At 55.0% G+C, this 27,806-nt stretch overlaps 3 protein-coding genes across 21 annotated transcripts; 2 read left to right on the forward strand and 1 right to left on the reverse strand.

Annotated features, from left to right (window-relative positions):
* The first annotated feature begins 7 nt into the window (after nt 1–7).
* On the forward strand, nt 8–2,207 carry FAM89B (family with sequence similarity 89 member B). Its single transcript, XM_084758314.1, has 2 exons — nt 8–1,027; nt 1,419–2,207. Exons 1-2 carry the CDS (start codon nt 737–739, stop codon nt 1,695–1,697), a joined length of 570 nt encoding a protein of 189 aa, XP_084614440.1. The 5' UTR covers nt 8–736; the 3' UTR covers nt 1,698–2,207.
* Nucleotides 2,208–3,911: 1,704 nt separating this feature from the next.
* EHBP1L1 (EH domain binding protein 1 like 1) lies at nt 3,912–22,377 on the forward strand. 18 transcript variants are annotated; one of them, XM_084771827.1, is made up of 21 exons: nt 4,061–4,469; nt 7,455–7,512; nt 7,708–7,803; nt 8,430–8,483; nt 8,576–8,754; nt 8,835–8,965; nt 9,401–9,436; nt 9,530–9,601; nt 9,685–9,847; nt 10,013–11,009; nt 12,594–12,761; nt 13,229–13,386; nt 13,477–13,525; nt 14,084–14,773; nt 19,985–20,054; nt 20,163–20,215; nt 20,314–20,437; nt 20,691–20,790; nt 21,541–21,614; nt 21,695–21,809; nt 21,941–22,377. In XM_084771827.1, the coding sequence occupies exons 1-21, from the start codon at nt 4,366–4,368 to the stop codon at nt 22,038–22,040; spliced, it is 3,591 nt and encodes a 1,196-aa protein (XP_084627953.1). In that variant the 5' UTR covers nt 4,061–4,365; the 3' UTR covers nt 22,041–22,377. The 18 variants fall into 18 exon arrangements, with proteins under 18 accessions (XP_084627942.1, XP_084627952.1, XP_084627953.1 ...); XM_084771828.1 differs by having other exon boundaries at nt 12,600–12,761; XM_084771830.1 differs by having other exon boundaries at nt 4,062–4,469; nt 10,013–10,727.
* KCNK7 (potassium two pore domain channel subfamily K member 7) lies at nt 21,675–26,671 on the reverse strand. Of its 2 annotated transcripts, XM_084771835.1 has the most exons (4): nt 26,279–26,671; nt 24,251–24,649; nt 23,016–23,054; nt 21,675–21,789 (listed from the first exon to the last, which is right to left on the reverse strand). In XM_084771835.1, exons 1-3 carry the CDS (start codon nt 26,595–26,597, stop codon nt 23,041–23,043), a joined length of 732 nt encoding a protein of 243 aa, XP_084627961.1. In that variant the 5' UTR covers nt 26,598–26,671; the 3' UTR covers nt 21,675–21,789; nt 23,016–23,040. The 2 variants fall into 2 exon arrangements, with proteins under 2 accessions (XP_084627961.1, XP_084627960.1); XM_084771834.1 differs by lacking the exons at nt 21,675–21,789; nt 23,016–23,054 and adding an exon at nt 23,520–23,850 and having other exon boundaries at nt 26,279–26,669.
* Between the last annotated feature and the right edge of the window lie 1,135 nt (nt 26,672–27,806).

The raw sequence follows: 27,806 nt of genomic DNA on the forward strand, positions 1-27,806 counted from the left end.
TCATGCAAGCCCCAGCTCTAACCATGCTTGTTCTTTTCTTTTGGCATCTCACCTTTCCATGGTCTTCTCTATCGGAGAGATGAGTTTTTGCATTCAGGACAAGAGATAAACCGTAGAGAGGGACCAGTGACACCTTATTACAAGGAGTGACCTCACCCTCCTCAAAGAGTGGGCCACTAGCATTGTCTGACCTAGTACCCCCTTCCTCCACTTTCTGGACTTGAGTGCTACCTGAGGTCTCGGTCTCCTTGGTGGCTTCCTTTTCCTCCTTTGAGCATCCTGGCTTTATCATCTTAGTCCATCCTATACCCCTTGGGATGTTGACAAGTTGTGGGGTCCACCCATCAGTGCACTTCAAGAGGCAGGCACAGTGTTACTCCATACTCCGGCCCCCGCACCCCCACATTTTTAGAATCTTTCCCTTAGAAGAGGAATCCCATAGGAATGAGGCAGCAAAAAGAGCGGCCAAAGAATCCTTGACCCTTTCGGCCTCACCCCTCCCTTCCAGTTCTCCTTTGGTGGGTTGCCGGGCCCCCACAGTCGTCGCCGCCTTAAGGGAAGCCCCGCCTATGCAGAGGGGGTGGAGCACAGGCGGAGTCCGAGGAGTCTGGGAAGGAACAAAGCGCGGCCTGCGGGCGGCAGCGGCTGGACCACGGGGAACGGGGCCGGTGGTCCACAGCCCGAGTAGGACGTTGGAGGGGGTCCCGGCGGCATCGCGGCCCGCGCCGACCCGGCTATGAACGGGCTGCCCTCAGCTGAGGCGCCGGGCGGCGCGGGCTGCGCTCTGGCCGGGCTCCCGCCGCTACCGCGCGGCCTCAGCGGCCTCCTTAACGCTAGTGGGGGTTCGTGGAGGGAGCTGGAGCGCGTCTATAGTCAACGGAGCCGCATCCACGACGAGCTGAGCCGTGCCGCCCGCGTCCCGGATGGTCCCCGCCACGCCGCGGGCGCCACCAACTCAGGCTCTGCAGCCGGCCCGCGCCGCCCGGTTAACCTCGACTCGGCACTAGCCGCGCTGCGCAAAGAGATGGTGAGTAGGTGGGCGCCCCGCCATGGTAGTGTTGCTCTGCGGGGAGGGCAGAGATAAGTCTGGGATCGGTGTCCTCATCTCAGGTCCAGCGGGCAACATCTGGTCGCAGGGCTTAGAACAGCTAAGAGAGTAACAATGTGTAGCAATTGTTGCATTTTTTTTTAAAACCTTGCATTTAAAAAAGATTTAGTCTTGCTGGAGAATGTTATACTATTGTATAAACGAGGACCAAGGACTGGCTTAAAGGTTTCACAGTTGACAAGTGTCATCTGTTCTCAGAACTTTCACGTAAGGCGCAGGAAGATTGGACAGGATTGTCACCCAGGGTGGGGGTTTTGGGGTTGGGGGGTGGCCTGGACCCCAACTCCAGCCCACTGTCAGTTGTCTGCAGGTGGGGCTGCGGCAGCTGGATATGTCCCTGCTCTGCCAGCTGTGGGGCCTGTATGAGTCGATCCAGGACTACAAGCATCTGTGTCAAGACCTGAGCTTGTGCCAGGACCTGTCGTCCTCCCTGCACTCGGACAGCTCCTACCCACCTGATGCCGGCCTGTCTGATGACGATGAGCCTCCCGATGCCAGCCTGCCCCCAGACCCTCCACCCCTCACCGTGCCCCAGACTCACAATGCCCGTGACCAGTGGTTGCAGGACGCCTTCCAAATCAGTCTCTGAAAAGCTAAGGTGGATAGGAATGCACCCATACAAAAGGCTCAAAACTTGCCCTTCAGCAAGTCCTTAGTCGACAGTGCCTGCTCCTTTACCGGTACCACCTCACCTCACTTGAGGAGGGCAAGGCACCTACCCATCTGGCAAAGCGATCAAGATTGCAGCCTCTGCCCAGTGCGCTGGGCACCCACTTCTCCCACGTGTGTGCACCCTAGCTTTGGCCAGCCCTTAGTCTGACCATGGAGCTCACAAAGTATCTTGCACTTCCGTCGGCGTCTCTGGGACTGGGATGAGTGCCTAGCTTCCATCTCCTTTTCGTCTTTTGCGGCTACTTGCAGCTGCTGGCTCAGGGGCATCCCTACCTGTGGCCCCAGGGTTTCACTACCTGGGACAAGGGCTCCAGGACCCATCTCTGCAGCCACTCATGGCCAGAAAGGCCAAGGTCTCTATGCTGGATATTTAAGTTTAGAGGCCATTTCCCGGATGGGAAAATAAATAAATACTTTCAACATTGTATTCCGAATGCCTGGTTAATTGGTACTGGGTTGGGAATAGTGTTTTCTGGCACGTGTGGTCCGCGTTCTGCCGGCAGGTGGCGCCCAAGATCCCGCCTAGTGAAAGGCTTAGGGGGCACGGGATGCGAATCTTCCCTGCGCGTGGGGGGGGCGGGGGGCGTGTGGAAGGGGAACAAGGCTGGAAGTATTCCAGGCCGCCAGAGCCCGGCCCCGTAGCTGTATGACGCCGGGCAAGTCTCTTCTCTTTGGGATCTAAGCTTTGGAGCCCAGCTTGCCCTTCCTCCTTGCTTTGAGCCTTCCCGGAAGGAAGGAACCGCCCATCTTGAGGAGAGAAACTTTCCACCTCCAGTGCTGGGCGGAGTTCTCGTGGCACAGGAAATGGGTGGGCCGGAGCTGGCTGACCCAGGGGCCTATTGCTATTAGTTGGGGGAGCTCCATGAAGAGCCCGCGCCCGTGGGTTGTAGGGGGGCGGTGGGAGGGAGGGAGGGAGAGGTGCGGAGGCCGAAGGGAGTGAACAAGTTTCAGTTCATAGACAAGCCCTGGAAGGGACATGGCGGCAGGGCTCAGGCACCTCTTTTGCGGTCTCAGACCACCCAACCTCCCCCGGACCTCAGCATGAAGGGCCTGTAGGGTGGCACATAAAGTGCTTCTTTACAAAGGAAATCAAGGACCACACACCAATAGATAGGACAGAGACAAAACCAGTCCAGCGCACTGGAAGAAGCCTGCCACATTCTCAAAGCTGCACCCCGGCACTGCTCCCCACTCCCTACCATAGTCACTTGCCTGCTGGAGATGCCATCCGGTTGGCGTTCCTAGAAGACCAGACGTCCTATGGGAAAGAACGTATTCATGTGTTGCCCCAGGGCACCTCTCTAACTGGGTATAAAACACCTTGCTGAGGCACATTACCATGCGAGGCGGATGGATGAGTGATAAGGAGGCTAATCTAGGCATTAACACAGCAGCTAACGCCCCAGGGACTTCCCAGGGGAGGAGGAAAAAACACCCATGTGTACATTTTCTTTTAGCTCTGATAACGGAATGCACTTAGTGAGACAAGGCAAAACCAGCCGGTCCCTAAGCTAACCCCTTTCCTAAGCCTCAACCTTCTATGACCATAAAAGATGGTACTTTAATTGGCCCTATTTAACAGACTTCAAAACTGAGGCTCGGGCTGTTAGCACTCTTTCTGTCCAAGATGGCACTCTTGAGTAGAACCCAGTATTTGAACCTTTTGCCGCTGGTGAGAAGTGAGGGGTTGTATTCCCTCGTGCCAGCTGGGAAGTCACACTAGGGATACCCCACCACGGCTCACTCCTGGACGCTGCGTTTTTCTTTTCTGGTTAAGACATGAGTGTCTTAAACTGGGCGTGGTGGCACACGCCTTTAATCCCAGCACTCGGGAGGCAGAGGCAGGCGGATCGCTGTGAATTCGAGGCCAGCCTGGTCTACAAAGTGAGTCCAGGACAGCCAAGGCTACACAGAGAAACCTTGTCTCGAAAAACCAAAAAAAAAAAAAAAAAAAAAGACATGAGTGTCTTAAGGACCATTGGCTCAGGACCCTGAACCTTTTCCTTTTATAGGTCTCTGCTTTACAAACTTGGGAAACGGGGTACCAACCAGTACCACAAGGCTGCAGGCAGGAAGGGAGGCGGCTGGGGCAGCTCTTTGGAGCGTGGCACCAAGTTTGAGGGCTGTTATTTCTTGGAGCTCACATGTCCTCCCCAGCCTCATCCGGCTCGCGGGCTCCCACCAAGCCGGCTCGGCGGTCGGGACTCGTACCCGGTACCCGGTACCCGGTGTCTGGGTCGCGACGCTAGGTCCCGGAAGCAAGGTCGCCCCGCCCCACGCTGCAGCCCCGCCCGCCTTCGGCCGGGGGTGCGGCTCCAGGAAACGGTGCTCTCGCAGCTCGGAGCTCCGACTAGCTAGCTCGACGCGCCGGCAAACTCTGCCAGCCTACCCGGCAGACCCCAGCGGTCACCCCAGCAAGCACAGCCTAGGTCCGAACCTTAGACTGATCTACACAGACGGGGCGGACAGGACAGGACGGGAGACGCAGAAAAGGACACCAGAGACCATGGGGACCCTGGCTGGGCCAGCAGTTGGGGGCAAGCGGGAGCCCCGAGCTTGAGAAGTCAGCGAGAGCTGCTTGGACCATGACGTCGGTGTGGAAGCGCTTGCAGAGGGTGGGCAAGCGGGCCGCCAAGTTCCAGTTTGTGGCTTGTTACCATGAACTGGTGTTGGAGTGCACCAAGAAGTGGTGAGTAGAAGGGAGGCCTGAGGGGACACCCCAAGACTTATGTGGGACTCCATTTAGCTTGACCCGTTTGAGCCTGGGCAAATCCCCCCAAGTCTAACGGCTAAAGGGGTTCCTGTCCTAGGTATTCCGGGCACCTCAGTGCCTTGCAGCTTGGGGGATTCCAGGAGTTTCGAGGTGTGGAGAGTCACAGGCAGGCGGGAGGATCTGTGCCTACATTTAAATCAGCTGTGGTCAGGCCTGAGGGCGGGCGGGAGGGAGGCTTGAGGTTCCTCAAGCCGAGAGAGCGGTGGTGCAGGGTGGCAGCGGAAAACAGAACAAGTTTAGGTCTCCAGGTGGCCAAGGCTGGGAAAGACTTCATGAGTCTTAGTCTGGTTCAGAGTGAAGATGTGGCCTTCTCTTTTTTTTCTACCCCTCCCCCCTTCAGCTAGAGTGGGCCCCAGAGGCTGGAGAAGTCTCCACAATGTCCTTAAAAGGGGAAACTGAGCTTGGAGGGATGAGGAGGGAGGGGGGAGAGGCTTAAAGGGGCCTGAGGTCTCAGGAGATGGTCCAGGAGGAGGAGGTCTGTGGAGGGAAAGTCGTTGGGCCAGGGGACAACACAGGAGAGAGTACAGGCCTTGTCTCGGACTGTCAAAGAGCCCTGGGGGCATTTGGCTCACCTGCCCCCACCGGGCAGCTGCCCGGGTCTGTTCGTCACACCCTAAATATATGTGCTCACTGGTGTCAGCTTCTCTTGGCTGGATTAGGGCACAGCTGTAGGGGCCTCAGAGGCCAGGCGGGGCTAAATATAGACTCCCCGGGGGGGAAGAGCTGGGGTAAGGCCGGAACCATGGGGCCTAAATGGAGAGGAGTGGGCTGTGGCTAGGGTGCTTGGGGCAGTCACCATAATCTCTGGCCTTGAACTTGCTGTGCCTCCTGGGAGGCCCTTTCTGCAGTAAAGGCTAGGGGAGAACAGGAGCTAGGTAACACAGCAGGGCTGGCACTTGAACTCTGGCCTCTGGCTCCTGCCCTAGTATTCTGAGTGAGGCCAAAGGGACGCTGGGCATGGTTCTGGTGAGCAGACAGAGGTACAGACAGTGTCTGTGGGCTGAGTCACAAGCAGCATGGGTAAGGCCTGCTGGCCTTCTTAACCAGGAGCCCAGGACAGGAAGCTGCCCCTGCCTAGGTCATGGCTTCCCAAGAAGGCGTGCCAGCCTGAGTCAGGCTGCCCAAGCAGGCCACACCCTCCCTGGGCACCCCTGCTGTTTCTCTTTTCTGGGAAGGCTTTGCTGGGTGGGCCCTTGCCTGTGGTTTGGGGCCCAAGAATGGTTGCTTACTTCTGGGTCAGAGGACTCGAGACTCCTCTGTTTAACCTTATCTGGCCTACTTCTCGGTGTCTCAGAAACCTCAAGGGTTAACAGCAAGCCACTTGGTTGTCCTGCCTCAGCCTCCAGAGAGGTGTTGAGCTGGCAGACCTAAGTCCCCAGGTGTGGGGCTGGAAATAGGCAGGGAAACTCTCTTGTGCTACCCTCATCTGATCCTTTTCTTGGCCAACCCCACCCCCTCCTGGGCAGAGGTTAGATGTTAACCCAAAGAGGCCTTGTTCTTAGGGGGCCCAGCCACTTGTCAGCACCTTGTCAGGGGCCAGCTCTGCACATCTCTCTCCTTGTTTCTCTCGCTCTCCCAAGTCTGTGCAACACACACTTGCTGCTCAGTGGAGCTGTCCCATGGAAGTCTCCTCGAACCTTCCCTGGGCTGTTTCGCCATCACCCCTTCAGGGCAATGGTCAGTGTCCCTGGATTTGAGGAAGTAGGAGTCCTGCCTGACCCTGCTCAGGGCCACTGATTGCAGCAAAGGGCTGGCCACAGCAGGCCAGCTGTGTATATGGGGGTGTCTAGTGGCAAGCTAACTCTGCGCTTCTCGGGCCTCAATCCCTCCATTTACCCTTGCTCTGCCTCTGCCACTCCCCTAAGATCCTAGCACTTGGCCAGTTCCTTCCCTTGGAGCCTTCTCTGAGGATCTGCACACAAAGCCACTTCCTCCACTCCTGGCTCTGCTCAGATTCCCAGCCTCAAAGAGACTCCCAGGCAGTCGCTTTCACAGCCCCTAAGAGTCACTTACTAATTTATTTTCTTACACACACACACACACACACACACACACACACACACCACTTTTTTGTTCGTTTGTTAGTTTTGAGTCACCATCTCACCATGCAGCCTTGGCTGGCCTAGAACTTGCTATGTAGATCAGGCTGCCCTTGAACTCAAAGACTTGCCTCCATCTGCCTCCCACATGCTAGCACTGAAGATCTGCACCAGCCAGCCAGGCTTATTTTTCCTTCTTGCCTATACTTTTCTTCTACCTTCCTTACCCTTAAGGGTCTTCCCTCAGGGGGCTAGAGAGACGGCTCAGCAGTTAAGAGCACTGACTGCTCCTTCAGAGGTCCTGAGTTCAATTCCCAGCAACCACATGGTGGCTCACAGCCACCTATAATGAGATCTGATGTACACTATATACATAATAAATAAATAAATCTTTATTTTTTAAATAAATAAATCCTAAAAAAAAAAAAAAAGAAAGAAAGAAAGAAAGAAAAGGGTCTTCTCTCAGCCCCTGAGTTTTTCTTCTCAGTTGCTTTGCCCTCAGAACAGGGCTGAACTTCTAGAAGTATTTCTGAACAAACGAACTTCTTTTACTCCTGAGACTTTACCCCATGGTTCTGTGTGTGCACACACCTGTGTATGTGGCTGTCCCTGTCTGTCCCTGTCTTTCATGGACCCTGCGGGGCTATGATGTTCCAATCTGTCCAGGCCCTGCGCCCTTTAGTCCCTGCCCCGCCCTGCATGAGCTGCCCCACCTACACCTTGTGGCCCTAGATAAGAAGCTGCCCATGCCCTCTCCTTGGGAAGAGGACCGGGCAGACCCCCCAGGGAGCTAGGGAGAGGAGGAAGAGAAGACGGAGAAGCTAGATTGGGCCTGGCTAAGCGGCTCTTCCCGTCCTTCCAGGCAGCCTGACAAGCTGGTTGTGGTATGGACTCGGAGGAACCGGCGGATCTGCTCCAAGGTGAGAAGGATTGGCCCCTGGGGGTCCAGGTTGGGATGGAGTCAAAGGCAGGGCCAAGGGGGAGGTAGATGGTAGTCGATGGGAGAGTGTGACCAGGTTCAAGTCATGTTGGTGTCTACGGGGAGAAAGGAAGATGGGGGAAAGAAGAAAAGGGGGTGACGGTACTCAGGGGGGGACTCCTATTTTCTCTTGAAGGCCCACAGCTGGCAGCCTGGCATCCAGAACCCATACCGTGGCACTGTGGTGTGGATGGTGCCTGAGAATGTGGACATCTCGGTGACCTTGTACAGAGTGAGTCTGTGGTGATGCTGGGCAGCCACGGGGGCACTCCTGGTGGCCTGTTCACCCACAACGAAGAACCAAGTGGTAGGACCAAAAAGTTCATGGGTTTATTACAAGTTGCTGAAGAGGTCTTTTTAGACGGGGCAGCATTTACCCAACCTGTAGTTAAGAAAGTCACCTGGGATCAGAAACCCGGGTACGAGAACTGGAGGGACGGCTCAGCAGTCAGGAGCACTGGCTGCCCTTCCAATGAACCTGTGTTCCATTCCCAGCACCCACATGGCAGCTCACAACTCAGCTGCCCTCTTCTGTCCTATGTGGGCAATGCACAAATGTGGGTCACAGATATGCATCCAGGCAAAACATCCACACACATAAAATGAAAATAAATACATATTTTACAAAGGAAAAAAAAAAAAAGGAATCAGAGTACAAAGCTGGCTGGACCTGAGCTCAGTGGTAGAGCATGCATGATGCTTTGGGTTCGGTCCAGTACAACATATACACACTCAGAGAAGCCAAAGTGCATTCCAACATCAGCTATGATGACCCCATACCAACCCCAGCCGGTGCAGATAGTTCTTCCGGCATTGCCCTCCTTGAAACCCTGTGCCCACAAGTACTCTCCTCTCCAGGACCCTCATGTGGACCAGTATGAAGCCAAAGAATGGACTTTTATTATTGAAAACGTGAGTGTCTGGGTAGGTTGGACCTGTGACTTCACAGACCTCAAGACAGCAACTGATGCTTCTCCCTCTGTCCCCACGTCTCCCACCCACAGGAGTCCAAGGGACAGCGGAAGGTACTGGCCACGGTTGATGTGAACCTGGCCCGCCACGCAGGGCCTGTGCCTGCTCAGGTTCCGCTCCGACTGCGGCTGAAGCCCAGGTCTGTGAAGGTAGTTCATGCCGAGCTGAGCCTCACCCTTTCTGGGGTGCTGCTGCGTGAAGGCCGTGCCACGTGAGTTCCCACCCGACCGCCCTGGCCCTGGCCTGTGGTCTCAGGCTCCAGCCCTCTCACCCCTGACCTCAAACCCACAGCGATGATGACATGCAGAGTCTGGCCAGCCTCATGAGCGTAAAGCCCAGCGACGTGGGAAACTTGGATGACTTTGCTGAGAGCGATGAGGATGAAGCTAATGGCCCCAGGGCTCCCCGAGGGACCCAGTCAGGTGGGCTCACAGTTGTCTGTGGCTTGAGAGTGCTATGGCCTACGATGGGTGTAGCGTCCCTGGGTCCCCAGTGCTGGTTGCTGTGGGGCAGCGCCGCCTCGTGCATGCGGAGTGACAGGAGCGCAGTACTGCCCAGCAGCTCTGATTGTCCCAGATTTGTCCTGGTGCTAGGCATGTCAGTCTTGAAGCAGAGTGGATCCCCAAGTTCCTGTTCATCTCATCCCTAGGTAGATGCTCAGAGAAGCTGTGTCACAGGAACTGTGGCCTCTGTCTGGTCTCCTATCCCCCTCCCACCCCCCCCACCCCTGTCTGCTCCCTCCCTTCTGCGCTCACTCCCTTCTCCTCCTTAAAGCCCTTTGTCTTTCATTCTTTTGTGGTTCTTTCTCACTTTCTCTCTCTCTCTCTCTGCATCTGTGGGCCTGCCTCTTCTCCAAGGCCGGGGCTGTGCCCTGAGACTGGGGCGTTTCCCAGGTAGGCCCTGAACTCTCGCTGGGGTCATGGTGGGGCCCAAACTGTAGAGTCTTGCCTTGGCTGACTGTATCCCTCCCATGGGTCCCCCTTCAGATCTCTCCCGAGAGCTGAAGTCACTGTGTGAAGAAGAAGATGATGAAGGCCACACACGGCCCCAGCAGGCAGGTGAGGCTTGGCCTGGGACTGGGGTTGGGGACTGGACCTATGTCACAATGCAGGCCTCAGCATCCCCTTCCTTCCCCTCCTAGCTGCCAGACCCTCTTGTGCTGAGGATACCAGCCCTGCCCCTGTGAGTGCCCCTGCGCCCCCGGCCAGGGCCTCCCGGGGCCAGGGGTCAGAACCAGCTGCTATAGCCGGGGGCCAGGTGGGGCCTGAAACCCCAAGGCCCCCACAAACCCCACCAGAGACAAGGTAAGAAACCAGCCCCGTTGCTGTTAGAAGCAAGTACACACAACCCCCCTCCAAGTCTCTGCCATCCTCTCAAGTGCTATAACATTCTAAAAGGCGCTGCAGAGCTGAGAGTGGGTCCCAAAAGAAGACCCTCCCCCACAGTACTTGTTTCTGCTCTTTCCTCAGGTCTACCAGGCAGCCTGGCCAGGACATGGTCCCCACCCCAGCCCCTCGGCTCCGGAAAGGCCCTGATGTACCCCGGTCCCCAGTCCCCTACAGGGAGGATGAAGTCCCTAGTACCTCAGAGGACCCTCCAACAGGAGTGGGTTCTTCTGGGGAGACCCAAGCCCAGATAAGCTCTCAGGACAGGACAAAGGCCCATGGAGCCAGACCAGAACCAGACATTGAGGTCAGAGGCTCCAGAGATGCTTTGGGAGGAGAAAGATCCAAAGTTGAAGAGGGAGACACTAAGGACAGGCCAGGGCCTAGCAGGGCAGGAAACGGAGAGAAGAACACTAAGAAGTCATGTACCACAGCTGGAGAGGCTGAAGAGAGCTCAAAACTTCATCAAGTAGCTGCTGAGCAGAAGTCAAAGGTACAACCTATAGCCATGGAAGGACCAGAGGCTACAGAGCTGACGCCTAAGGCAAGACTCGGGGAAACTCCTGAGGCTCCTCCTAGGAGTGCTCAGAGGAGGATGAGGGCAGGGTCCCAGGAAGAGGCTCCCAGTGACCTGAACCCACCTCCAGCTGAGCCTGAAGGGCATCTAGGGCATCTCTGGGGTGCCAGGCCTGCTGGCCAGGAGAGAGAAAGTGCAGAGATTAGGAGCGGAGTCCCTGCTCTTGGGAGGACAGGCCGGGAGCAGGGCCCTGCTGCTGGAGCAGCGAGTGCTGGGCCCCAGGTGAGCAGCATTCAGGGCATCCCATCAATTGGCCATGGGGTAACATCTAGAGATCTGAGGGCCCAGGAGGCAGAAGTTGGGGAGCCTAGCGTTCTAGAAACAGAGGCCGAGTGGGTGCCTTGGGAGGGGGCTATAGGGACGCCAAAGACAGATGTTGGGAGACCAGAGCCTCAAGATCTAGAGACTAGAAGAGCAGAATCCGAAATATTGGAAGCCCAGGAGTCAGAAATAGCACAATCAGAGGCCCCGGCGTCAGAGGCTACTGGAACAGCAGAGTCGGAGGTATTGAGGACCCAGGATAAAGAGATTGGGGATCTGGGGATGCTGGGGACAGGGGCTGATATAAGGGAGCCTAAGGAATTTGGGATACGGAAACCAGAAGTCGGGGGTACTACAGTTCCAGGTAGCAAGACAGTGACAGCAGAAACTAAGATATGGGAGGCCCAGGAGATGGCAGATGGGGGGGCTGGCAGGGTGAAGACGGAGGCTGACATACTGGGAGCTCAGAAGACAGAGGCTGGGGAGGCAGAAGCTGGAACCCTGGAGACCCAGACTGTGGTGGCCGCAGCTTCGGAGGCTCCAGCGGTGGAGGTGGAGCTGGCAGAGTCTGATGTGTTGGGAACACAGGAGACAGAGGTGGGGACTTGGAGGATTCCAAGAGCAGAGACTGAAACAGCACTTACTGAGATATCAGGGATCCACAACGTAGCATCTGAGGGTTCAGGGCCCCCACAGATGCAATCTAGAACAGTAGGGGCCCTGGGGACAGATGTTTCAGTGATAGAGACCACAGAAGGTGGCATGCTGGGAGCCCAGGAGATATCTGTAGGTTGTGGAGTCCTTTGGGTAGAAGCAGAGACACCAGAATCCAAGACTGATGGCTCCCCAGAGACGGGGGAAGGAGACCTAGGGACTCAAGAGGTAGACCCTGGGACAGCGGAGGCCGAGAGCTTAGGGACCCCAGAGAGCGCATCTGGGGTGCAGGAGGTGCTGAGAACAGGAACTGAGGCACCCACAGTCCTGGAGGCAGAGGCTGCCTCTTCAGAAGTCCCAGAGACACAAGCTGAAGAGGATGAGACATTGGGGGTGAAGGAGCTATCTGGGGGTTCTGTGGCTGAGATAACAGAATCTGAGATATCGGGGCCCCGGAAGACAGAGGTGGGAGGCACTGGGGTATCGCAGGCAGAGGTTGGAAGGTCAGAAGCTGAACTACTGGGGACCCAGGAAATAGCATCTGAGGGCTCAGGAGCCCCTGGGCTGGAAGCTAAGATGGAAGAGTCTGAGATACTGGACGACCAGGAAAGAGAAAGGGGGATCTGGGAGACCCCAGAGGTAGAGACAGAAACAGTGGGTGCTGAGTTGTTTGGGATCCAGAAAGCAGAATTAGGGGGTTCAGAGAACCCAGAATTAGGAGGTGAGACTGTAAAGTCTGGGGTTCTGGAGACCCAGGAGACAGCAGTCAGGGGGTCAGGGCTCCTGGGAGCAGTGACCGAGGAAGCAGAAGCTGAGACAGCCAAGGCCCAAGAAATAGACCCAGGGGATTCTGGGGCCTCCAGGCCAGAAGCTGAGGTACTGGGGGCCCAGTGGGCAGAAACTGGAGTTTTGCAGTCTGAGGAGGCAAAGACTGACATTTTGGGGGTCCAGAAGCCCAGAGCTTTGGGAGCTCTTCAATATGAGGCCATAAGAGTCCCAGAGACTAAGCAAAGAGGTTTGGGGGCTGAGGAAGCAGGGCCAGCGGTACCCAGAGTACAAGAGACAGAAACTAAAGTTGTAGGGGTAGCAGAGGCCAAATCTTGGACTTTGGGGTCCCAGGAAGCAGAGATGGAGAGGTTCGCATCTCCCGAGAATAAATCTGATATTTTTGAGGCCCAGGAAGCAGAATCTTGGGGCTTGGGAACCGCGAAGGGCAAAGAAGCTGATGCAAGCCTCAAAGAGGCACAAGTGGCCAGTGGGGCAGGGGCTGAGGTACCCAGGCCCTCGGGGGCCTCTTCCCCAGAGGAGCCTGAAGAGGACAGAAGGCTGCAAGGCAGCCAGGTAGGGATGGGGGCCACCGAGGTCCAGTCCGCTTCTTCCACTAACCTGGGGCTGATTGAACAGTGGCTCTGCATGGACCCACCTAGTGGACCAAGATGTGTGTTTTTAGTGGGGGTTGGGAGGGTGGGATTCAGCTTCATGAAGGTCCTTCATCCCTCCTCTCCCAGGATGCCCTGGCCCCTCCTGCCCTGCTAGGCTGCATGGAGCTATCAGTCTCTGAACTGACTTTGAGGTGTGGCTGCTGGTGACCTCTGACCTTGCCTAAGTGCCACTGCCCTTTTAGGTGACCTTGGCAAATAGCTCCCCTACCTGAAGCCAGAAACCCTTTTGCCTGACCCCAGTGCTATGGTGATCTCTGCAAACTCAGAGGAGCTGGGGTGGTTTCCTGCCAGGCCTGAGCTTCCTCCAAGGGGCAGAGGATATGAGTCCTTAAGGATACATCCTTTAATCCACCCTTCTGTCGCCAGGCACCACCCGCCCTGGTCAGCTCCAGCCAGTCCCTGTTGGAGTGGTGCCAAGAGGTCACCAGTGGCTACCGTGGTGTGTGCATCACCAATTTCACCACATCCTGGCGCAACGGCCTGGCCTTCTGTGCCATTTTACATCGATTCTACCCAGACAAGATGTGAGCTGCCGGGGACTTGGGGATGGATGGGGACTGGGCCTGCTGAGACATCAGTGCCATCCATTTCTGACCAGCATTCTCTGTCTGCAGTGACTATTTCTCCCTTGACCCACTGGACATCAAACAGAACAACAAGCAGGTGAGATGAGGAGGGAAGCTTTGCTTGGAGTCAGCTGCTGCCTGGAGCGTCTGAGACGCAGGGGCCATGGCTTTCAGAACTTTAAAATCTTTTTGGCTATGACATTGTTTGCCCTAGTTTTTGTTTTGGTGTTTTAAATTTTTTTGTTTTTGTTTTTGTTTTCCCGAGACAGGGTTTCTCTGTGTAGCCTTGGCTGTCCTGGACTCACTTTGTAGTCCAGGCTGGCCTAGAACTCACAGCAATCCACCTGTCTCTGCCTTCCAAGTGCTGGGATAAAAGGCGTGCGCCACCACGCCCTGCGTTTTTAATTTTAAAAGCATGTTTTCTGTAGAATTTTTTTTTCCTCCCCAAATCATCCTTTGATAACTGGGTAGGCGATGTGCAGTTGCTAGGTAACAGCGAGGGCGGGCCTTGATGTCAGATTTCCCTCTACAGGAGGGTGAAGGCGGTTCTAAGCAAATCCTGGCTCAAGAGTCAGGGACCCCCCGGGGGCTGGCAGGCTTGGCTCTGGAGAGTCGCTGGATCTCTGTGCTTCTGACCAGAGTACACCCTTTCCAGGCTTTTGATGGCTTCGCATCCCTGGGCGTGTCTCGGCTGCTGGAGCCCGCGGACATGGTGCTTCTGTCCGTACCTGACAAGCTCATCGTCATGACGTACCTGTGTCAGATCCGCGCCTTCTGCACTGGGCAGGAGCTGCAGCTGGTGCAACTGGAGGGCGGCGGTGGGTCTGGCACTTATCGCGTGGGCAACGCCCAGCCAAGCCTGCCCGACGGCCTGGACGCAGGCAACCTGGCGCAGCGGCTTCGAGAGCATGGGGCTGAAGTGCCTACAGAGCCCAAAGAGGCCATGAACCCTGGCGCTGGGGCGGTACCCAAGGCGGACTCTAGGGACACGGACCTGAGCTGCTCCTCGAAGGATGGGGAGGCCAAAGTTGCCCAGGAAGCAACCCCCCCAGAGGTGCCCTCCAATGGCACCAGAGCCCGGTCGTCCACGTCCCCCATGGCCCCCACAGAGGGGCTGGTGAACGGAGTCGGGGCAGCAGGTGGTGTGAGACTGAGACGGTCCTCGGTCAATGGGGAGGCTGGGCCAGTACCGCCACCCCGAGCACATGGCTCCTTCTCCCACGTGCGTGACGCTGATTTGCTAAAGAAGAGGCGATCCAGGCTACGGAATAGCAACTCGTTTTCTGTGGATGATCCAGACTCTGGAGCTGCAGTAGGAACGGGACCTGCAGGATCCGGGGCTGTGGTGAGTACACCCCTAGCCTGCTGCAGCATAGGATTGTGGGGAGTTCTCAGAGAAGGGTCTGGAGCAGCCCCTGTGTTAAGGCTGCTGCAGAAATGGCGGCTTCAGAGAAGCCTGTTAGCTGGATGCTGGGACACCCTTAGGTGGACCCTGATGCTGCAGAAGGGTCCGCTGGTCAGGAGACAAAGCCTTCGGGCCCAGAACACCTAGACTGTAGCCAGTTTTGTATATGTGAGCAGTTTCTAACACTTGGTACCCAGTTTATAGAGATATAGGCCGTAATACGAGGTTCCTAGAAGGCTCCCAAGTTTAGCGTTGGTTTTGGGGCTTTTTCTTTCTCTGTGTGTGGCCTAAAGTGTCACCTAGCAACCACCTTGCCCTCTAGCTAGGGGCAGGGATACTTACCGCCCTCTTGTGGCCCCAGTAGCTCCTCCCAGCCTCCAGATCCTCTGGCTTGAATATTTAACCCCTGAGGCTTTAATGGGAGTTAGGAGGTGGGGCTCTTGCCTGGGACAGTGGCTCCACCCTCACGTTTTGTAGGTCTCAGGTCATCTCTCTCTCTCTCTCTCTCTCTCTCTCTCTCTCTCTCTCTCTCTCTCTCTCTCCTCCCCCTCCCCCTCCCCCCCCTTACACACACACACACACACACACACACACACACACACACACACACACTGCAGTGTGCTAAAGGAGAGATGGTACTACAGGAATCTCAGGGACCCAAGATGAACTCTGGCCACGGACTTTCAATCGGAGGGTGACCACAGAAGGGGCTGCTGCACCCCTGCAGCTGCCCAGCTACGGTCCAAGCGTTTGGAAGGAATGAGCTGAGAAAGGCTTTGTGGAGGAAGCTGCTGGGCCTCGAGTTAGTTGATTCGATGGACAGTTTTCCCTGGTGAAAAATTGAGGACTAAGGAAGTAGCTCAGGGGTAGAGGTTTGCCTAAGAGGTCCTGGTTTCAAACCCCAGTGTCACTACATGACAACAAAATACTGGGTGTGGGGACTGCTACCTGCAAACCCAGCATTTGGGAGGTAGAAGCAGAAAGGTCAGAAGTTTAGGCCATTTAAACACAAAACAAAATATCCCAGGGCTGGTGTGTGTGTGTGTGTATGTCGGAGTGTGTTCTCAGCACAAGCAGGATCCCCAGCCTCATGTAAAATGCCTGTACAAAGCCGGGTGTGATGGCATGCGCCTGTAACTCAGCACTGGGAGGTGGAGGCGGGGCTCCCTAGGGCTTGTTGACCATCCGGTAGAGCTAATGAGTGAGCTCCAGGCTCAGTGAGAAATGCTGCCTCAGTAACTAAGGTAGAGTCTGGTGGCTTCTCAGGTTGAGGTTCTTGTCACTAAGCTCTGTCCCTGGTAGCCGTCTGATGGAAGGACAGGACCAACTCACACAAATTGTCCTCTGACTGCCACACAGATGATGTGGCACTTAGCCTACTCCCCCAGTACATGAATAAGTCTAATTTATTTTTTGTCTTTGGTTTTTCGAGGCAGGGTTTCTCTGTGTAGCCTTGACTGTCCTGGACTCGCTTTGTAGACCCGGCTGGCCTTGAACTCACAGCGATCCACCTGCCTCTGCCTCCTGAATGCTGGGATTAAAGGCCTGTGCCACCACTGTGGGGCTGAATAAATCTAATTTAAAAAGAAAGAAGGGCAGGATGTGGTCATGAATCCCAGCACTTGGGAGGCAGAGGCAGTCGGATCACTGAGTTTGAGGCCAGCCTGGTCTACAAAGCGAGTCCAGGACAGCCAAGGCTACACAGAGAAACCCTGTCTCAAAAAAACCAACCAAACAACAACAAAAAAACCCAAACAAATAAAAAGAAAGGAAGAAAGAAGGAAAACAAGGTGGAATGCGGTAGAGGAAGACAGCTGATATTTGGTTTGAATATTTGAATATTTAACCCCTGAGCTTTAATGGGACTTAGGAGCTAGGACTCTTGCCTGGGGCAGTGGCTCCACTCTCACGTTTTGTAGGTCTCAGGTCATCTCTCTCTGTCTCTCTCTCTGTCTCTCTCTCTGTCTCTCTGTCTCTCTCTCTCTCTCTCTCTCTGTCTCTCTCTCTCTCTGACACACACACATAACAAAAAAATAACAAGAGGGAAAAAAGAAAAGAAAAAATGGGAAGGTGTGGTTCTCAAATGCGGAGACCCACACAAAAAGGTGGCATCGAGGACGTTCAGATCTCACTTAGGGAGCTGACAGTCACTTCCATGAAGTTCCCAGGCAGCATTGCAGCCAGTCTGAGACTAGGAGCCCCGAGGGAGGGTCCAGAGACTGGGGAACCTGGGTCTGAGGAGTAGCAAGGCATTTCCTGCCGCAGGAGGTGGAGGTCTGACTGCCAGCCCTGTTGGTCAGTGGCTCCTTAAATCACAAAGGGGAGGAGTCAACATTCACCCTTCTGGGGCTGAGTCCCTCCTGTCTGGTCTTTCCAAGCCAGGCCCTCCTCCTGCCATCGCCCTGGCAAGAGATATTTGACCCAGGAGAGAAGAGGCTCTCTCATTGGCTGACTTTGCCTTTACTGTTTCCGGAGGCTGTTCAGCCTGACTCCATCCTTGGAAGCTCCCCAAGGCCTGGAGTAAGATGAGGTCAGGCACCTTGAGGCTGAGGCGGGATAGAAGCAGCTGTGTGAGAGACACGAGTGCTTCCAGGTTCAGGCAGTAAGGAGAGTATAGAAAGACGAATTTGGGTCAGACAATTCCTACCAGGGCTGGTGTGAGTAAGCATAAATGCTGCTGAGTTTGCCATCCCAACCTCCTAGGCTGCCTACTCTGCCAGGTGCGCTGTCTCCAGGGTGTCTCGGCTTCCCGGAGCGCCCCTCCCTGCCTTTTAAGCTTGGGACTAGTGAAGTTGAGGGAGGCGTGAAGGGCCCTGTTGCTGTGAACCTGGGTTCTGAGCCTGCGGTACTAATTGGCGCCCTCTGCTGGGCTCCACGCAGTCGACAGGCTGTGTTCGGCTCCTCCCCTCTCCCCCGGCATCCCACGTACACCTCTCTGCGCTCTTCCTGACGACAAGGATCAAAATCGTGAAAACCCTTTGTAAAGTATCATGAAGCCACCACAGCATGATGTCAAAAGTGAGAGGTAGATGTTTCCCTAGATGCCTGTCTGGGTCCTGCCTGCATCAGGGCTGGGATCTGTCCCCGTTTTACACACAAAGACACACTCAAGCCCAGTGGGGCAGGCTAGCCCTGGCTGTCCTGGAACTCATTCTGTAGACCAAGCTGCCCTCAAACTCACAGGGAGTTCCAAGGACACAAGACAGGCAGTTCACAACAGCCTGTGGCTCCAGTTCCAGCTTATCCAGTGCCTCTGGCCTCAGAGGGTGCCCACATACATGTGGCACGTGTGTGTACAGGTGTATGCACCCGTACACACATAATTAAAAATAAATATTTAATTTTTTAAACATTCCAGGTGGTAGTGGCACACTCCTTTAATCTCAGAAGTCAGGAGGCAGAGGCAGGTGGATCTCTGTGAGTTCAAGGCCAGCCTGGTCTACAAAGTAAGTCCAAGACAGCCCAGGCTACACAGAGAAACTCTGTCTCGAAAAACCAAACGAAAACAAAAACAACCTATTGCTAATCCAGAGGACCCAAAGTCGGTTCCCAGCATCTACCATCAGGTGGTCCACAAGGGCCTATTCTGCTCTAGAGGGATCTGAGACCTCTAGCCTCTGTACACACTCACTCATGTACACACACACTCATACAGGCACACACCAGTATATAATTAATAATAACAAAAAAATCTTTAAAGACAGTCAGGTGGTACATGCCTTTAATCCCAGCATTTGGGAGACAGAGGTAGGTGGACCCTGTCCCAAATAAATGGGCCATCTCTGGTTAGTTAGAGAAGGCGCAGTGACCAATAGCATGAGGAGCATGAGGCAGAGGGGAGATCTCTGCCTCAGTGGGGGTGCAGGTGCTGGATGGCCAGGAAGAGAGGCAGAGGGCGTGGAGGGAAGTCTGAGGGGCCCCTTGCAGGAAGGATCCACGCTGGGCCAGAAAGGTCTTGTCGGTTTGGAGCAACTCAAGCTCGAGGCTGGTTTCAGAGCCAGGAAGCTTTTTAGGGAACTGACAGTCCATTGCTGTGACCAGAGGGCGGTGACCTTGTGAGACTTGCAGTGGTAAGGGGATTGGGGCGGAAACTCCCCACTGTCCTGAGCAGTGAGACTCTGGGCTGAGGTGGCGCATGCAGAGAGCGACACCGTGGGTAAATGTTTTGGGAAGGCCTCTCAGCTTGGGAGTGAAGTGAATGGCAGGGCACGGCGGTGGCGTGGGCGGTGGCTGCTGACATCACTGCTAATCCAGTCCGGACAGGGATAGCACCTGGGCCAGGAAGACTTGTCTGAGGGGCACACAGTGGGGTGACCACTGGGGCGACTCCTTTGTGTTCCGCACCTCTGACCTGGAAGAGTGGCTAACAGTATTGTCTAAGGAGCCAGACTGTTAGGTGAGTTAAAAGTTAGGCCTCGGGGGCTGGACAGTATGCTTAAGGGTTAAGAGCACTGGCTGCTCCTGCAGAGTTTTGGTTCCCAGCATCCACGTGATGGCTCACGACTCCAGTTCCAGGGAATCTTCAAAGCCATCTGGTACCCCCTTCTGGGCACCGATGCCCTGCACACACATACATACAGGAAAAACACTCATATCATAAAATAAATATAGACTATTTAAAAAAAAAAACAATTGGGCCCTAGTAACAAGGAATGGGGTACAACGAGGGCCAGACTTGGATTTTCCGGAATAAAATTCTTCAGTCTCTACAAAGAGCTTTGCCAGCTCTAGATAGAGAGGATCCTATCAGGTAGGAGGGCGCCCCCTTCTGGCCAGAAGGTAGATACTGACTCAGGATAGCCTAGCTACTGATTAGGCAGTTGGCTGTCCCATGGCTGCCATCACTAAATGGCAAGAGCCAGGTGACCTGAGGTGATTCTCTGAAGGACTGGGAACGTCTGGGTCCCTGCTTGGCTTTCCAAACCATTTGCCACTGACTTACCCTAAAAGATCTTTCAACTCAAAGCCACCAAAGGAGCAGAGGGGAACAAGAGGGAAGGCATGGCTTTTCCTTTACCCTGAAGGAGGTGCCTGTGGGACTGGAGCCGCAGACTGAGGTTCCTCCCTCCGCTGTGTGTGAGCCGCGTGGTCATCTGCAGCGGCTGGGGCTGTGGGGAGCCCATCCCACCTCTCCTTTGACTCTCTCCACAGGAAGGCCCAAACCCCGACTCCAGCCTTGACTCCGGCCCACAAACCACCACAACCCCACAGCCGCCTCCCGGTGAGTAGTTTGAAAGGTGGGGTTGCTGACTGAGCTCACAAATCCTCCAGGGGAGTTCCTGGGGGCTTTCTGCTAGCTGGAGGGACCCAGCCTCGTTTCTATCTGCAGGTGGGAGCCCTCCTGCAGAGGAATCACCCCCCAGTGCAGAAGAGGCGGGTCTGGTAAGGTGGGCTAGGTGGGCGGGACTGTCGTGGTACTTTCTGAGTGGGGACTGCGATGAACTCACCAGCCCACTGCCTTCCCCCCCTTCCACTCCCAGCAACGGTTCCAGGACACAAGTCAGTACGTGTGCGCAGAGCTGCAGGCCCTGGAGCAGGAGCAGGGACAGATAGACGGGAGAGCCTCCGAGGTGGAGAAGCAGCTGAGGAGCCTCATGGAATCAGGTGGGCTCACTCCTCAACAGCCTCCCTAGATCTGCCCTGACCTTGGGAAGGGCTGGCAGGAAGCTGGCTAGAGTCCCTTTAGTGACTGGAAGACGCTTGTTGGAGGCATGTAGCTCAGAAGTCTGAGATGCCACGTCAAGGGTGGGGGGTGGGGGTGGGGAGGGGGAGGGGGGAACACAAGCTCCCTTCCCCGATCCTCGGCTGCTCCGCCCTGACAGGAGGCAACTCTGGTGACTGTCCTGGCCTAATTCAGGTGCCAACAGGCTGCAGGAGGAGGTGCTGATCCAGGAATGGTTCACTCTGGTCAACAAGAAGAACGCACTCATCCGGAGGCAGGACCAGCTGCAGCTGCTGTGAGTCTGGGCACTAAGCCTCCTGGCAGCCCGGCTGGGCTGCCTAGCTGGTCCAGGACTGCCTGGAGGATAGAAGCAGCCTAGGGTACTTCGGTTAGAGCTAGTCACTTCTTTCTTCCCTCTGCAAAGATCTTTTGGGAAAGATTTTGCTTGACCATCTTATTAATATTTTGTCTTTCTAACTTACTGTACTGGTACTCCTGAGTGAGAAAACAGGCTGAGAGGAATTTGAGCAGGTTCAGGAGCGGGGTGGCTGTCGGGTGGTGTTGGCAAACGCCTTTAATCCCAGCACTCGGGAGGCAGAGGCAGGAGGATCGCTGCGAGTTCGAGGCCAGCCTGGTCTACAAAGCGAGTCCAGACTAGCTAAGGCTACACAGAGAGACCCTGACTCGAAAAACCAACCAACCAAACAAGTGGGGTGGCGCCACTCTCCCTGTTATTTCCTTTACTGCCCTGCACACCAGAGGCAGCTTTGCTTCCCTCTTGCATTTTAAGTCATTTCCCCAGAGAAATGTTTACATTTTTCATCCAAATACTCCTTTTGGGGGTGTCTTTGTATAAAAGAGAGGCGTGGGAAGGGAGCAGCAGGCATATCCGGAGTGTAACTGAAGGGCCGCTGAACTCTGAAGGGCGCACTGGACAGAACACCGAGGTTCTCCCAGCCCTCCGTGGAAAGCAATAGAGATGTGGTAGTCCTAGCCCTGGACACTCGCATCCGGTTTGGTCTAACACGGCATCCCTCCCCATCAGCATCGAGGAGCAGGACTTGGAGCGGAGGTTCGAACTGCTGAGCCGGGAGCTGCGGGCCATGCTGGCCATTGAAGGTGGGAAATGGGACGGCAGCGGCTGGAGGTGGAGCCGGGGCCAGGGTCGGCACCCTCCTGACTCAAGCTTCTGGACTTAGAGTGGCAGAAAACCGTCGCACAGCAGCACCGGGAGCAACTCCTGTTGGAGGAGCTGGTGTCACTGGTGAACCAGAGGGATGAACTAGTCCGGGACCTGGACCAGAAGGAACGGATGTGAGTGGGGGACCTGGATGGGCGCACCCCTGGAACGCCATGCCTCGAATCTGAGGGCTTACAAATAGGGCCAAATTTGGAGACTGACTTGAACAACCTTCCACCCCGCCCCCACCCCCATCTGTTCCCAGCGCTCTGGAGGAAGATGAGCGCCTGGAACGTGGCCTGGAGCAGCGGCGTCGCAAGGTGAGCCGGCAGCTGAGCAGGCGGGAACGCTGCACGCTGAGCTGAGCCTCCTGCCTGGTTCGCCCTTTCTTCCTCTGGTCATGGACCCGCCTCACCACTCCCGGAACTGCACAGCAGAAGACAGAGCCCCATGCTCCTACAGCGGGTGGAAGCAGGGCCGACCCAGACTTGGGGACTGGAGCAGCCGAACATGCCAAGCAGTATTTATTCAGCTGAGAATGTGTGTGTATGTGTGTGTGTGTGAATGTTTTGGCAGTGGCCAGGATCCCAGGCGCGCTACACAGATCTCCTCCCCTAGGTCTACCCAGGGATGGCGCAGGGGATGCCGCCCACATCCTCCTTCCCTTCTATGTCTGGAGCAATAAAGTTGGACTAGGACAAACCTGCGCCTGCTTTTTCTCTGTAGGGCTTCAATAGAAGGAAGAGGGTGGGACTTAAGGCTAATAACGCTGTGTGCTTTCTAACCCGGAGCCGGCTGAGCTCAGCGGTTCACAGATGGGTCCTTCCAAGAGTGAGGGCAGAAAGGAAAGGCTTTTTGAAAGAAAATCCTAAACACGGGCATGGTGGTGTATGCCTATAAATCCAGTATTTGGGGTGATGGTGGAGGTAGAAAGGTCAGGAGTTCAAGGCCAGCCTCATCTATGCTGGTGGGTGGCATGCATTTTTAAATCTAGCACTAGGGAGGTAGACTGCTTTGAGTTCAAGGCCAGCCCAGTTTATATGTGTTTACATTGTTCTTTTTGTTTTTGTTTTGTTTTGGTTTTGGTTTTCTTTCTTTTTTTTCTTTTCTTCTTTTTTTATTATTTTTTAATTTTTTGGTTTTTAGAGACAGGGTTTCTCTGTGTAGCCTTGGCTGTCCTGGACTAACTTGGTAAACCAGGCTGGCCTCAAATTCATAGTGATCTGCCTGACTCTGCCTCAAGTGCTGGATTAAAGGCATGTGCCACCATGCCTGGCTTTTTTTTTTTTCTTTTTCAAGACAGGGTTTCTCTGTGTAGCCCTGGCTGTCCTCAAACTCACTCTGTAGTCCAGGCTGGCCTCGAACTCAGTGACATTGTCCTAAAGAAAAAGAAATGTTGATATGAATCATTAAGATAACTCAGTGGGGGCTGGAGAGATGGCTCAGTGGTTAAGAGCCCTGTCTGTTCTTCCAGAGGTCCTGAGTTCAATTCCCAGTAACCACATGGTGGCTCACAACCATCAATAGTGTGATCTGATGCCCTCTTCTGACATGCAGGCAGACATTATACAGAATAAATAAATCTTTGGGGGGGGGGAAGATAACTCAGTGGAAAAAAGCATTTGTAGGGCAAGCTTGAGGATCTGAGTTCAATCCCTGGAACCACCTAAAGGTGAAAGGAGTGGGCCAACCTCACAAGGTTGTCCTTTGACCTCCGGACATGCTCCACACCTCCATGTGCAAGTGCACTGCCCCCTACTTTTTCTGTTGCTGTTGCTGTACACATATTCACACAGCTGAATTCTTCTTTTCTGGTGCTGTAAGACTGACCCAGAGCCCCCTGGTGCATGCTAAGCAGCCCATTTAATTTTAAACATCACCATTATTCCTTGACATCGTCATCCCCACACCCCCTTCCGCCTGTACTGCCGCCTGACTTGCATCAGCAAGCTGGGGTCGGTTCTGATGCTGGGCCTGACGTGGTCTGTTCCACAGCTGGGCTGTCAGAAGGCACGGTGCTCAGAGCCAGCTCATCTTGATCTAGGATGCCATCTTGGTCTTCATCAGGTCCAGGGCCACTGGCCCCAAAGAATTTCACTATGGCACGGACCTGTGGCAGCTCTGAGAAGGTCTCCACTGCTAAGAGCATGGCCAGGAGCCCCAGGAGCAAGTAAGCTGGAGAGAAGAGGCAGTTGGGGCAGCTCCTAGGATGCTCACACTGTTCCTCACCCACTTCCCGGTGTGGTCATCCATCCGGACACTACTTGCAACTCTCAACATGGTCCCTAATTTTCTTTGGACTACACACCCATCTTGTGTCCTGGGGTAGGATCTCTCTTTGAGTTGTAGTCCCTAGTGATCTATGGGAGCTGTAGTCCAGGCCCCTCTACCTTCCTCTTCCCCCCCCCCCCCCCCAACCAGACAGGGTTTCAATGTGTAGCCTTGGCTGTCTGGGACTCATTTTGTAGATCAGGCTGGCCTCGAACTCAGTAAGATCCTGCCTCTGCCTCCCAACTTCAGGGATTAAAGGTGTGCGCCACCACACCTGGCTTACCCTCCTCTTTTCTGGACTTACCAAGAAGTGCAAACTGCCCGAGGTGGTAAATGGCTGGATGCAGGCCACGTCCCTGGCCAGACAGCAAGTCCCCTAGGCCGATTGTGCTGAGTGAACCGAAGCAGAAGTAGATGGCTTCTAGCAGGCTGTGGTCGCCCTGTATACCCCACAGCACCAGCGCTGGCAGCAACACGAAGACACAGGCCACCAGGAGGCCCAGTCCTGCTGCCCGCAGTAGAGCAGCCTGGGCTGGTGCCAGCTGCCAGCGAACAGCTACCCAGGCACCTGAGCAACTGAACACAGGCAGCAGGCAGTGGCGCAGGACAGCCACAAGCGCCAGAGAGGCTGGCAGCCCAAGGGCTGCATAGACCACACAGAAGGCCTTTCCACCCGAGGATAGTGGGGCCATGTGGCCATAACCTGGAAAAGAGAGAAGAGCTGGCAGTGAGCTTCTGAGTGAGGTGTCTATGGGAGTGGGGTTAGGGGTCACATTTTCTCCATCTCCCACAGAAATGACACAAATGCCTCAGGGTGGGATCCTCTTTCATTGGATGGTGGTCTGGTCCCTTACCCTCACTGGGTTACTGTTGTCCTTCCTGGGAAATTAATCCTGAAGACATTTTGTAGTTGGAACAACTTAGAGCCAACATTATCCTCCCTGCCCGCCCCCCTTCCCTGTACTTCAGATGGAACCTAGGGAGCCTCCCGCAGTCTAAGTAAGGGCTCTACAACTGTTGTGTGTAACCCTAGCCTGATTCCGGACTCCTAGGCTTGTTTTTTTGTTTGGTTTGGTTTTTTTGAGACAGGGTTTCTCTGTGTAACCCTGGCTGTCCTGGACTCACTTTGTAGACCAGGCTGGCCTTGAACTCACAGGGATCCACCTGCCTCTGCCTCCCAGAGTGCTGGGATTAAAGGCGTGCGCCACCACGCCTGGCTGGCTTCCTGGGGCTTATCTTAAGATATTCCAAATCTACAACCAGTGGTGTGCCATCTGCTCTCTTTCCCCAAATGTGTATCCTGTTTTTCTGTGTACCATATCTTGTGCTGGACTGAATCTAAACCTGCCCAGGCACTGGTTTACAGTGAGGGGAGCAGGCAAGAAACCGAGATGTTCTGCAAGGAGACAGCACGCACGAGAGACAGCATTCAGAGCCAGAGAAGCAGGAACAAGAAAGATGGAGGTGGAAGAGTGGGGCATGCTGGGAGAACAGGGTGGGCAGGGCCCACAGCTTGCAAACTCCAAAGCTCATAGGAGTTAGATGTGAGATAAGAGAATGAGGACTGAGCCGGGCAGTGGTGGCGCACGCGTTTAATCCCAGCACTCGGGAGGCAGAGGCAGGCAGATCGCTGTGAGTTCGAGGCCAGCCTGGTACAAAGCAAGTCCAGGACAGCCAAGGCTACGAAAAAACAAACAAACAAAATAAATAAATAAATAAAAAAGAGAGAGAGAGAGAATAGTGAGGACTGGGTGGGCCAGCGGGCATGTGTCTTAGAGGCTGGCCCCATTCTGCGCCAGCCAATTGGAAATGAAGTTAGAAATACATATTTCACTTTAAAAAGCATTTAGATTATTTGCAGGACAACAAAACAAAACAAAACCTAGGTCTTTATTTCTCTGTGGCTGAGCGTATCTGTTCTCCGAGCCAGGAATCTCATTAACGCTACGAACTTCTACTCCCTGCTGCCTGGGCTCCAAGCACATCACTGCTTCCTCTCCTCACCCTCTCTTCAGAGCGAGGCTCTAGGCTGTGCTCCCTACAGCATCTCCCCATCCAAGAGTCCATCCCAGCCCTGCTGTAGTCTCTGCCTGGCTTCAGGCCTATGTGATCTGGGCTGGGGAGGCCACACCCCTCCTGGCAGCTTAAGTGGAGGCACCAGTTAGGGTGTGTTGTGTGGGGAGCCCCAATTGTGATGTCAGGCCTGATAGAGCCCTGGTTTTGTTGGGAGCTTTGGGATGGGGGAAGGGCTGCACCCTATGGCTCTCAGGTCCTCCTCCTGGAGCACCTGGTGGTGGTGGTGGTGGTGGTGGTGGTGGTGGCGGCGGCCTACCGGTGGTGGTGAGGATGCTGGCAGTGAACAGCAGAGCTGAGGGCAGATCCCAGTTGCTTGCCTCTGAGCCGTTGCCCTGGCTGGAAACTCCATGGGCCTGGGCTCTCAGGACCGCACCTAGCAGCTCCTCCAGGGCCTCAGGTAACAAGCAGGCCTTGTGCTCTGCCTGGAAGGTAGCCAGCTCAGCCTGGAGTTGGGCCTGGAGCTGGCGTGCTGGAGGGCCCTCCAGGACCTGAAACACCATAGCCCCAAGGCCCATGGCCAGCAGGTGCGCCACAGCCAGGAGCAGGTATCGGGCCCAGGGTTTCAGGCTCCCCATAGCATGGCACCAAGTCTGGGATGGCGAGAGAGCAGGCTGAGCCACTACAGGCACCAGGGAGGGGTTGCGAAAGGGCGTGGCTGGGAGGAGGTGCTGCGTGGGTAGGTGGCCGAGATGACTGGGTGAGTGTGGAGGGAGGGAGGTGAGCTGGAGCACTCCCAGTTTCTGGGGCAAGACAAGGCAGCTGGGGCACTAGGTGAGAAGCCTGGGTGAGAAAAACCAAGCCTGGAGAGGGCCTCACGCTTACTCAAAGTCAGGTTTCCTCAGTCACATCTAAATTCCATTTCGTTCATTCAGACACCAGGGTAAAAATGACAGACATAGGCTTCTCCCTACCTGGTGCTCACACAAGAAATCTGTTGAGAAACTACCAGGGAGCAGTCTGCAGGGAGGGCAAGCTTCCCAGGAAAGCTCTTTGAAGGAAGTAGTAGTATTCCAGGCAGAGAATGGCTCCGGGAGGGTGGCTCTTCTCTAAAGAGCACTTGTGACACTTCCAGAGGACCTGGGTTTGAATCCTGCCACCTACACGTGGGTTCATAACCTACTGTAACTCAGGTATCAGGAGCTCTGACTCCTTCCTCTGGCTTCCTCCAGTACCAGGCACACTTGTGGTAAAGACATACATGCAGGGAAAACAAGTGTCTATATAAAAAGGAAGTTTAGGCGGGCATGGTGGTGCGTGCCTTTAATCCGAGGACTAGGGGGACAAGGGGTACGGCAGAGGCAGTTGATCTCTGTGAGTTCGAGGCCAGCCTGGTCTACAAAGTGAGTCCAGGACAGCCAAAGCTACAGAGAGAAACCTTGTCTTAAAAACAACAACAAAAGGAAGTATATAGGGCCAATTGTGGTAGTGCACACCTTCAATTCCGGCACCGGGGAGGCATAGGGGCAGAGTTCTGTGGGTTCGAGGCCAACCTGGTCTACATAGTGAGTTTCATTCAAGTCAGTTAGGGCAACAGGGTAAGACCGTCTCAAAATAAATAGAATTAAATAAAAATGAAAGGATAAAGTTAAAAAGTCAGTCATAGCAGCCAAGAGACAAACCATGCAGAAGGGCTGAGGACGCAGGCCTTTGAAGTCACGTGGGCCAAAGGAGCCATCTAGAGGATGCTGTGGCTTTCTGGGTGGGACAGCGGTAGTCTAAGCAGAGAGCGGAAGAGGAATTGTGGGATGCAGAAGTAAGTCGCTGGGGGAGAGCATGAGGTAAGA

Source organism: Acomys minous (genome assembly GCF_964271855.1).
Source record: "Acomys minous genome assembly, chromosome: 2".
In the NCBI taxonomy this organism is placed as follows: Eukaryota; Metazoa; Chordata; class Mammalia; order Rodentia; family Muridae; genus Acomys; species Acomys minous.

Excerpts from the sequence above, each read along its gene's own strand:
- FAM89B (XM_084758314.1), top strand. The coding sequence starts at position 737 with ATGAACGGGCTGCCCTCAGCTGAGGCGCCGGGCGGCGCGGGCTGCGCT. Across the intron at positions 1,028-1,418 it reads CCGCGCTGCGCAAAGAGATG|GTGGGGCTGCGGCAGCTGGA; the intron begins GTGAGTAGGTGG and ends AGTTGTCTGCAG.
- EHBP1L1 (XM_084771816.1), top strand. The coding sequence starts at position 4,366 with ATGACGTCGGTGTGGAAGCGCTTGCAGAGGGTGGGCAAGCGGGCCGCC. Across the intron at positions 7,513-7,707 it reads ACCGGCGGATCTGCTCCAAG|GCCCACAGCTGGCAGCCTGG; the intron begins GTGAGAAGGATT and ends TTTCTCTTGAAG. Across the intron at positions 9,437-9,529 it reads GAGACTGGGGCGTTTCCCAG|ATCTCTCCCGAGAGCTGAAG; the intron begins GTAGGCCCTGAA and ends GTCCCCCTTCAG.
- KCNK7 (XM_084771834.1), bottom strand. The coding sequence starts at position 26,597 with ATGGGGAGCCTGAAACCCTGGGCCCGATACCTGCTCCTGGCTGTGGCG. Across the intron at positions 24,650-26,278 it reads CAGCATCCTCACCACCACCG|GTTATGGCCACATGGCCCCA; the intron begins GTAGGCCGCCGC and ends TCTCTTTTCCAG. Across the intron at positions 23,851-24,250 it reads CGGGCAGTTTGCACTTCTTG|CTTACTTGCTCCTGGGGCTC; the intron begins GTAAGTCCAGAA and ends TCTTCTCTCCAG.